The sequence below is a fragment of the Limulus polyphemus genome, unplaced genomic scaffold (genome assembly GCF_000517525.1).
Source record: "Limulus polyphemus unplaced genomic scaffold, Limulus_polyphemus-2.1.2 Scaffold918, whole genome shotgun sequence".
NCBI classification, from domain to species: domain Eukaryota; kingdom Metazoa; phylum Arthropoda; class Merostomata; order Xiphosura; family Limulidae; genus Limulus; species Limulus polyphemus.
The window spans coordinates 94,900-106,047 of record NW_013666528.1 but is presented as its reverse complement, the minus strand read 5'-3'; the positions used below and the strand labels follow the sequence as shown (position 1 = coordinate 106,047).

Sequence of the window (11,148 nt, the reverse complement as noted above, 5' to 3'; positions counted from 1 at the left end):
AAAAGTCCAAAGGCTTGGTCATCATATCACTTGCCCACTTTTTTCGTCTGACTATGTTGGCAGGTCTTAATAAGGACTTCCGTTTAGCTGCTCTGCAACGATAACTCAATCTGTGGAGAATCCATTTCGATGCTTCTCTTGACAGCCCTTTTTGTCCTCTCCAATGGACCAGGACAACCCAGATGCTGCTCAGTTGTTTTCTTACCGTGTTTCCTGAACTGCATGATGATTCTGTTGACTGTCGAAAGTGGGATTCCCAAATTCTGTGAAATTTGCCACTGACTTATTCCACCTTCTGCTTGACCAACTATCCTTCCTCTAACAAAATTTGACAATTCGAGAGAACCTTGAGTTCTAGGCATGTTTTAGCACAAGACAATTAGTGTGCAGACCATTTTTATTTATATAGTGCTCTGTGAACACAAATTAGTTAGCATAAATCAGTTAAATGATGAAAAATTAGGTATCTATTTACTTGTGACCACTCAGTGTACATTAATATATTTATATATAATAAGAGATTCCATCACACTAATATCTCTTTATATGATGGTGCACTACTGCTTGCTATCTCTATACATTAATTGTCATTTTCTTTTTAACATATATTAAAGTCTCTCTATGTTATTGTAAACTGCAGTACACTAATGCTCATATAACATAGTGAATATTCTCTTGAACAAACATCTCTGTATTTAATGCTGCTGTGGTATATAAGAATACCATCCATTTTTTACCTCTTGATATTAATATAGTATTATTGGCATGTAAAGTTTTCACATAACGCATGGTTAAGAAAGTCATTAAGTTGATTTCATTCTAGCTGCATTTGTTCCTTTGTCAATCTCTAGAGATCACACCTGTTCTGCCCAATGGAAGATATGGTTGTAATGAAGCACATTGTGCAAGAATATACACAACAGTGTCTTCCACTGGTTCCTCTCAAGGTTACAACCTCCATTATATTTCAAAGAGAATGAACAATCATGTGGTTAGCACTAGTCGCTCTGGGTAAATCTTATGTTACTTGTTAGGAAAAGAATATTGGATTTAAACAGTCTGACATACAATCTTGAAGTCAGTTTGGAGAGGGAGAAATTCAGCTCTGTAAAAGCAACAGTCAAACATCCGTGCAAGCACACACACTGTGTTTTTGATACTAATAAATATTATTCACAGTGTTTACACAGTCCAGTCTCTCTGTTTCATCCTCATGAACTCTGTTTGTCAGAGGACTCAGAATAAGTTCATAATAAGAATCATTGCTCTAAAGCAAATCAGTTTTACCTAAGAATACCACACTGTCTTACTGTAATGCCCTTACTGATTATGGAACATTGCTCTACACTAATATGTCAAATTCATTTATGGAATTTTTCTTATGCTAATGACATTAAACATAAATATTGTTTGTTGTGAGTGCTGAACTATTTATGGTAAGATGTTTTTTTTTGTTTCTGCCATTTACATTATCCTGTCACTACGATGATAAAAAAATGCAACTTATTTTTAAAATATGCATGTGTGAGAATTATTTTTGCTACATAATAAATCATTAAAATGTTTAATTACAAGCTATATATATGTTGGTTGTTTATAAATTTGTTCAAATTAAATATACAGTAGTAACTAGAAAATATCTAACCTGTAGGACTGTAAACAATAATATTAATAACATGTAGATATAACTGTTCAACTGTCTAACTTTCTGAAAAACATGACTTTTGAAGTTATCATTTTCACTGTTATAGTTATAGGCCTACTTGTTGCTTTCCTTTGCCCTTTTCATTTTATTAGAAATTACTTACTTTATTACTATTCTGAAAAATTTATAACACTATTGTATTAAATATTTTAAAAATTGATTTATTGTATATATTGTCAATAATACCTTTCATCTTGAGTCTGTATCAAAGCAGTAGCTAGGATAAGTGTGAAAGAGGCTATTGTGCTAACTCCCAAGACATATAATTCATTAATAAACAGCAGGCTAGTGTAATGTTACTGATAATTGCCCTTTATTGGTAGCCATTGTATTCAGCACATGGTACGTAACTAAAACTTTTGCCAAAACTATCTTAATCAGATTAAAAAGACTGTTTACAAGCATAAATATAATTTTCTAGCTTGACATAATCTTCTAAACTAATGTATCTAAACATCATGGAGTTCTTCATACATGACTTAGTAAGCTTGATTTGGAAAACACTAATTTTTTTTTTGTTCTGCTCAAAGATTGTTGCAATTTTTATAATATACATAAATACAAGTTTTTATTAATTCTAACATGAATTTACCATGATAAATATAAGATGTTTAATACCTAAAAAGTACAAATGTTTCTTCAATTCATCTAATGGAGTCAACCTCAGCTTTACAGATATCATCAGATAAGTTTTTATGAAGAGGGACTGTTGGATACACAAGACTGTTTAGTGTAAGTGATATTATTAGTTATTGTTTTAAAAGTGTTAGTTGTGACAAATTTCATTATGTAACTCTGTACGAGTCATATGTTGTGTGTGCAGTTAGACTGTTGTACTAGGCTTTAGTAATATTGCTGGTGTCACACTACATGAATCTTTGGTATTTTTCTCATTACCTTAAGTATTGTTCCATTATAGCATTGCATAGTTTACACAAAGTTCAAGACCTCAGTGAACAAGGTATATATATATAGGTGACCACATGAGCTCAAGTTAAGTGAATTTCAGTCAGCAAAAAGGAGACAATTATTTAAATTTCAAGATACAACTGTGCTAACCCAAGGGGTAACATAAGTGAATCTATCACAGATTATGCAGTAAGAAAAAAAGTAGAGAAAAAAATTTGTCTTGTCAATTGGATTCTAAAGTAATTGAATCAGCCTGTGTGGACTTTTGACAAGAAAAGAAAATTATTCAGATATCCTATAGTGAAAAGAATTTTTGTACATACATTTGACTTGTTTTAAATATATTATTTTAAAACAGGTGGATTGTGTGCCGTCTGTTTGTTGTTCAAATTTATCACCAACAAGTCACATACACCTACTGTAGAAGTATCCCATCCCACCGATATGCATAAAATCCTGACAAGAACTGAATAAAAATTTTATGTTGTTATTGTTTTACAAGCATTTGGGCAGATACTGTCTATAGACAATCTCTCTCTAACTTTTTACTATGATATGAAGAACAAGGACTATACATTTAAGTCATTGTAAAACAATAACCAAACCTGGTCACTTTCAATTGTAATCCACTGGAGCTTGTCTTTGTTTAATAGATATTCAAAAGAAAACTCAAGATGTGGGCAGTTATTCTCCTGTTGCTTGTCAGCATTCTGAAATTAAAGGTCAAATATTACTAACAGATAAACATAATACCGGGATGCTAAGCTATTCCTAGTTAATTTTCCAATGACACTCTCATGAAAATGTTTTTCTTTTTGATCACGAGCTGTTACAATTTTTTATAATACACATAAAGTAATGTTAATTCATCAAAATGAATGTAAGGTGTTTAATATCCAGAAAAGATAACTGCATAGGTGACATGTTCATTGGAATCAATCTCAATTTTACCTTTAACAGGAATCACATGATTAGCAACATCATTAAATAAATTTGTAATAAGATCTAAAAGTTAGTATTTTCCAACACTGAAAATATATTTCTGATAGGTATTTACTTCTTATCAGATAATAGCTTCTCTTTTCAGTGCTGTCCTCTATAGGTGAAAATTTTTTCACTCACCACTAGCCTTGAAACTCCCACCAATGCAACATTCAATGTGGTTCTACTGTGTCATTGGATGCAAATAAGCATGTGGCAAATCTCCACCAGTCAGAATGTAACACTTTTCTGATGTAAGTTACTTCCTCTATATTATTCAGCCTAGCCTTCACTTTTACATTAGGCACAAAAGAAGCACTGGAAGTGGGGAAGAAGGTTGGGAAGTGTGAGAGGAAGTAAGTATCTATCAGAAATAGATTTTCAGTTTATTTTACCTCTCCTCACATAACAGCTAGAATCCCACACTGAAAAGGTGGAGGTACTAGTGCTAAAGTTCCCAATATGAGCACCCTTTAGAAACGTCCAAAAAATGTAACCTCTCTTGAGAGAGGAACACACCTGTGGGAAACTGCACCACATGTGTACCAGGTATACTTGTCACCTAATGAAGTAATAAGTGTTGCCTAAATGGGTGGAAATTAGTTGAAGCACATTGTACTTTTATTTAAAGAAGGATGACATTTTGAGCTAGTGCCCTTCATCAGATCATACTGTTAACAATAAAGGTGTACACACAGAATTCAAAGAAGTTGTGTGCACAGTTATAAAACCAGCAGACAAGGAAGAGCCATAGTAGTTTGGCACAAGGATTTATAAATAACTGAAGCTTTGACACAACTTAACAACAGTACTTTCTACACTGCTCTTCAAGACAACCCAATTTCTGACTTCAACAACCTAGTAACATCTACAATTAAAGGTATGATCGATGCTGACGAATTACCCACTACCGCCAAGAATCTCATTGTAAAGGAACCTAGAACTCCACAAAGATGGACATCAGGGCCGACCCATTGTATCTGCATGCAGTTGCCCTACAAAGCAAATTTCTAGTTACCTTGATGAAGTTTCATCGCCATTTGTCAAGAATTTACAGACACAAATAAAGGACACCACCCATGCCATTACTTTAATCAAGAACACACATTTAACTGGAAAGAAACACTACCTCTTCACCATGGATATAAAATCATTGTACACATCTATCCCACACAATGAGGGTTTTTTAATTGCACTAAAACATTTATTAGACCAAAGATCCATACTGAACCCTCCAACAAACAGACTTCTATGTTTAGCCGAACTTGTACTTACACTTAGCGCCTTTACTTTCAATGGTAACTACTACAAACATATCCGCGGGGTCGCTATGGGGACTAAAATGGGCCCCACCTTTGCCTTATATTTAATCAATACAATGGATAGGTACCCATGATGTATTATCGCTACATTGATGACATACTAGAGATTGCATCCATGCCTAAATCTGATGTTGAACTTTTTCTATACTTTGTTTCCTTTTTCCACCCCTCTTTAGAAATTACTTGGGAAATATCTGACACAACACTCCCCCCCTCTTGACATTAACATATACATATAAGACGACCATCTGATCACTAGTATAGATTAAAAACAAACACATTCACACATGTACCTACATTTCAAATCATTCCACCTGTACAATAACAAAAAGTCAATACCCTACTCACAATTTCTAAGACTACTCAAACTGTGTAGTGATGATAATGATAAGTGATGATAAGTCTAAATCCAAAGACCTAAAGAATTTTTTTTTCTAAAAGTCACTACCCTGATTCTCTCATCCACGATGCAGCCACCAAAGCTAACTCACATACTTAGGAGCAAACACTCAACCCTACAAAAAAAACAACACACTGATCTTATTCCACTTGTTCTAACATACCACCAGACAAACAAGAAGATCAAAGATATTATATTAAACAATTGTACAATAGTTACTGAAGACCCTATCACTAAATCTATTTTCAAGGACCCACCCATTATTTCTTACAGACATTACAAAAACCTAAAAGAAATCCTGGTGCACAGTAACCTTAGACAAAAACAAAATGATACTCCAGGCACTCACACATGTAAACGAAAAAGGTGTGTCACCTGCTCACATATAAACAGTGCTAAACATATACGAGGAAAGAAAACAAGTTATGACATAAGATATTACTTTACATGTACCGCTGAATGTATCATTTACTGTATAATTTGCAAAAGATGCAATAATTTATACATTGGACAAACGGGCCACCAACTCAGTGATCGAGCATGAGAACATCTAAACCATATTAAACTGCAGAACCAAGATACACCTACATGGAAACATTTCACCATCAACAACCATACAGTTGAGGACTTTTCGATCCTTGAACTTATTAGTGCTCCAACAGTAATTCACAAAAGAGAACGACAGGAAAGGAGATTAATCTACAATCTGGGAACCCTACAACCATCTGGTTTAAATGAAAGCTTTTCTTTCCTGTAGATTTCTATTTTCCATTTTTTTTTTAAATTTTAATTGCTATCTACTTATATTTTCATGACTTATAATTTTTTATGTAATAGATGTAATTTCGCTAAGAATTTTCACATGGTACACATTCCAAATACACACACAAGTGCTTTTGTTGTAAACTGTACAATTTAAAAAACTAGCTCGAAACATCATTCATTTTAAATAAAAGTATATAAAAAACCGGTGATTGTTCAACCTATAATTTTATTTTTACACATGTTGGTTGGTCCAGCTTAACACCCAGAATTCTAAATCCAGGAGATAACAGGATGGAGGGTTTCCAATGAAATATAGTAATGGTAGGAAAAACTAAATGGATGTGCCCCACAGTGTAGAATGGTTAGTGCACATCAGACCATACTTGGTGGGTCAACTCCAGTTCAAAACAGGTGGCATTGAGTATTTATCTATCAGTCCACAGTAGGAGGAGGGTCCCTACTGTCTTCACCTCAAGCCTATGAGATGGAAGAATGTTCCATCCAGTCTGTCTAAACAGGGCACATATGCACAAATACTCATTTAATACCAGCCACTTGGAACCCAGCACCTGAGTGACAGTAAGCAGGAAAGTGCCCGTGTGGTGATTCACTGAAATCCAAAACGAAACAGACTTCTGGTTCCTGGTCCAGCTCCATGTGCTACCAAAACTTACAAGTCGCAACCTGCAGGTGGTATGCTGGGGGTACTCCAGCCAACCAAAGTACCTGTTAGCCAGTCCAGCTCCTTAGAATACCAAACTCCCAATCCTCAGCTTGATGGAGGAGGTATGCCGGGGGTACCTTAACCAATTTGTACATTGAGTCCTTGGAAGGACAAAAGCTCCTGACCAACATGCATGAAGACTTATGTTGGCTGCTCCAGCTCTAATCCAAAACCTACCATCTGGGAAGTGACATTCAGGTGATGATAGGATGAGTGGTCCCAACTGGGGAAGGTGAACTGCATTTTGGTGCATCTACTCCAGTTTATAAGTTACTGAGAAGATCTATATCATCTATACTAGCAAAACACCATTGCCCTACTCTCTACTGAATGGAATTGAGCACATTCAGGAGGTAGCCTCCATGGGTCACCACTCCAGTGGCTAGGAACTGGTAAGTGGTAAGGACTCCCATATGCCACTTGCAAAAGTAGGGGAAGAAAATTGCCATGGAGAGTCTGGAGGAATGTTAAAACAGAAACTGTGCGTTGGGTGACCATGGTAACACTATTTTGAAAAGCAGGCCATTTCTGATATATTAAATCGAAGGAATGGCATAGATGGGCAGCAAGCCCCTCCTGCTTTACTCATGATAGTCCACAAGTTAGTACTGTCTGGGATGGGCATAATTATGATGCAATATACTGCAAGTTGAATCTAGTAGTGGTCTTGTGGAACAGCCCATCTTAACAGTGTGCATTATAGGCCTGGAGAGAGGAGTATATATTAGCAAGTCCAGCCTATGGTTTTCTCAGGTTGGGCTTCCCAGTCAACTGCTCATCTGGTCCAGCTCCTTGCTACACTAGCCTCCAGGTCATGACTCCTCAGAAGTAGTGTGCCGGCAGTATCTCAGATGGTGTTTATATACAGTTCTATGCAAAAATGTTAGGACAAGTGAATATTTTGTCATTCTTTCCATTTTATGGGGCTAATTCTTCCATTCCATTTCAGAATGTAAATTTCAACATTATGGTAATGCTTCCCCGATCCATGTTGACAGCTGTATGAATAGGGTGAGAATACTTATTTTTTAGAATTCCATATACTTATACCAAGGGCATGTCATAAGGGTTCTGCTTGATTGAACATACTGATCAAATTTAGTGTCTCAAATAACTGTCATGGTACCCCCTGTAGTGTTTTAACTATATAGAAATAAGCTAGCAAGGAGCTAGCATATGGTACCGGTATATGCTAGAAGAAATCAATTTAGCACTCCACAAATAAACCTTAATAAAAAGTGTGTTTAATATTATATATTAAGTTTTATTGTCATTCTACAGCCCAAAAAGTGTAAAGAATTGTCAGTAGAGCAGAGAGTTCGCATAAAAGCTTTATGTGATGCTGGTTGGACTATCCAACAAATTGCTGCAGACTTGAAATTCTTCCCAAACACTGTAAAGTATAGCCTTGAGCATGAGACTGAGACAGGTAAATTTGAAAATAGAAAAGGAACAGGCAGAACACCTAAACTCAATGATACTGATGTTAAGTATCTTTCATTTATGCAGCCTTTTGGACAGAAGGAAGACTGCCACTGATCTCAACCATGTGATGAATGACCATGTACCAAGAATGGAATATTTGTTCGTGTAGCAGTGAAAAAAGATTTACTTCTATCTCCAAATATTGTCAAGAGATTGAAATTTGCTAAAAAGTACAAAATCTGGACTGTTGATGATTGGAAAAGGGTGTTATGGATGGTTGAGTCTAAGTTCGAAATATTTGGTTTAAAGCATAGGTTGTACATTTGGTGGAAGAAAGGTGAAAGAAACTTACCTCAATGCATAGCACCTACCATGAAGCATGGGGGAGGTAGTGTGATGGTTTGGGGTGTTTTTCTTCTGAGGCAATGGGAGGTATTTGCAAAATAGATGGAATAATGGACCAGAGCAAGTACCATCAGATACTGATCTGTCATGGTATACCCAGTGGTTTGCATATTATTGGTAAAGGATTCTACAACCAAGAAACTAATGCCCCCAAACACTCATCCAACTTATGCAGAAATTACTTAGTTAAGAAAGAAGCTGCTGGAGTTATTCAAATGATGCAATGGCCCCCACAGAGCTCCAATCTCAACCCAATTGAGCAGATCTAGGATTTGACAGATCAAAAACTTAACAAATCAAAAGTTACTTCCAAAGAAACTTTATGGGAGTGTATTATAGACATTTGAAGTAAAATTCCAAAGGCCACTTTGATTAAATATGTTGCAACAATGCCTGAAAGATTGTCTGCAATGATTAAAGCAAAAGGAGGACACATAAAATATTAACTGTTTGCTAAACCCAACCACTTCGACTGAATTTCTGTAGGAGAGGGAAAAAAAGTGTTCAAACTCCTGTCAAACTAAGGCCAAGACCTCCTCACCCAAAAGTGTAGAACCTGAAGCCTGAGAAACGACAGACAAAGTAGTAGTAGTTGGAGTAGTCAAGACAATGGTATGCCTGACACAAATGTCAGAATTCTTGAGGTAATTCTATGAAAAGTTAAGTTTACTTTCACTCAAAACCATACGAGAAACTACTGCTAGGAGAAAAAATATAAATCAAGTGCAAAGTTGAAAACACAAGTAAAATATTGTAATGTATGAACACTACTATGCCTAAAATGAGAAGCAAATGTTGGATTAAGTAGTATAGAGGTGGTAACTTGCATCAGGAGAGTGTGTCGTGCTCCGATTGGTGGAGGGCTGAATTAGAACCACGTTGAACATGGGTTAAGTAGGACTTTCAAGGCTAGTGGCAAGCAAAAACATTTCAGCATATAGATGGCACTACTGAATGAGTTATTTTTTACAAGTATTTTGGCAGGGAAGATTGAACTGGCATTAAATATGCAATGGATATTACTTTCTTATTTTCAAGTAGAGGACACTTTTGAATCTGTGATGAAAACGTAATAAAGGTTCGATAGACTTTAGTACAATACCAAAATACTGTCCTTTCCAAATATATATTGTCCAGTTTAAAATAAAACTGTCAGTAAATTTAGACTGTTATAAGCATATCTCATAAAGTTATAAATTTTATCTTCACTTACCGAAGTTAAAATTCTCCAACATCGAATCCTCGTGATTCGAAAGCTTCCTTCTTTCACTTGATTCTAAAAAATTAAATGTAGAAATATTTCAAAATTGAAGAATGCTGAGCACAAACTTTGTGAGGTATATATAGTCATATTAACTGTTGTCAGGAAGCACTTTAATCACAAACTTTATTAAGAGAACTAAGTATTACGAACATGAATAAAAAAAGATAGCCTATCATGTCACTTAGTCAAGGAGCTTGGACAAGACCTGAGCTGAAGCATTCATTGTGAAAAAGAGAGGAGGGTTAGTTCTAAGCTTATTCTTTTGGGTAAACTTTTACCTATGTAGCCTGGTGTGCAACAACAAGCTTTAAGCTATATAGCCTACTGCTTCTGTTAGTATCAAAAAGAATGATTAATAGCATACACATCCTAATATATTTAATAAAGTAAAGTACCTTATTATTGTGGTCTAATGCATTTATAAGCAAAGTAAACTATGGTCTAGTTTTTATCAATGTCAAAGATAATTGATAAGCCTTAAACCAGATGGAATAATGTACCTGTGTATAAACAGCAAGGAATAAAGATAAGCAAGAAACAACAGTCTACATTTCTGAATGTAGCTCCTGAAACCAGGTCGAAAGAGGAAATACAATATGTAGTGTTATCTTGGTATAAGTAGCTTTTGGATACTTTGCTAAATAACTGCCAAGTAAAATAGTACTTACCCATATCAGTATAAAAACAGTCACATATGAGTAATAAATGTATATACATTAAAACAGAAACTGGGTATTCAATAAATGAAACATTTCTTCAATGGCATGACATTTATTTGTTTTAACAGTGATTTTTATGCTTCCAAAGATATTATCTTCTTTAAAATTATAAGCATAAACTTTGTGTGGTATATACCACACCTATTAATGTTAGGTGTGATGATAAAGTTACATGTATGCCCTAATACATCTAATATATTGAGAAGTGTAGACAATACCTTGAATTATATGATCTAGTCATACAGTCAACAGACAATGAAAATACATTTTAATCACAGTATAAAAAAAGAAGGGTTAAGTATCATTGACAGTCGACAGCAAAAAAAAAAAAAGACCCAGGTAAGTATTTTATTTCTTGTTTTTCATGTTTATTATTATAAAAGTAACTAAAATATAAAAACAGAGATCTATTTAGCTTAGTTGAGATTAAATTAAGTAACATAAATAATAATATAATAAAAATGTTTCACAAGGCATGAATGAAAAAAGCTCGGAGTAACTTGTGGGGAATGTAATTTGATACCGTAAC

General features: G+C 34.9%; 1 protein-coding gene across 2 annotated transcripts in view; it reads right to left on the bottom strand.

Moving 5' to 3' along the window:
• The window catches only part of LOC106461229 (sorting nexin-17-like), a 60,170-nt gene that overhangs the window by 7,977 nt on the left and 41,045 nt on the right, over nucleotides 1–11,148 (bottom strand). The window contains exons 9-10 of one of the 2 annotated variants that reach the window (XM_013921030.2): nucleotides 9,850–9,912; nucleotides 3,220–3,324 (exon numbers count right to left, since the gene is read on the bottom strand). In XM_013921030.2, coding sequence (XP_013776484.1) covers nucleotides 3,220–3,324; nucleotides 9,850–9,912 — 168 coding nt within the window. The remainder of the gene's footprint in view (nucleotides 1–3,219; nucleotides 3,325–9,849; nucleotides 9,913–11,148) is intronic. The other variant, XM_022388092.1, reaches the window with a different exon arrangement.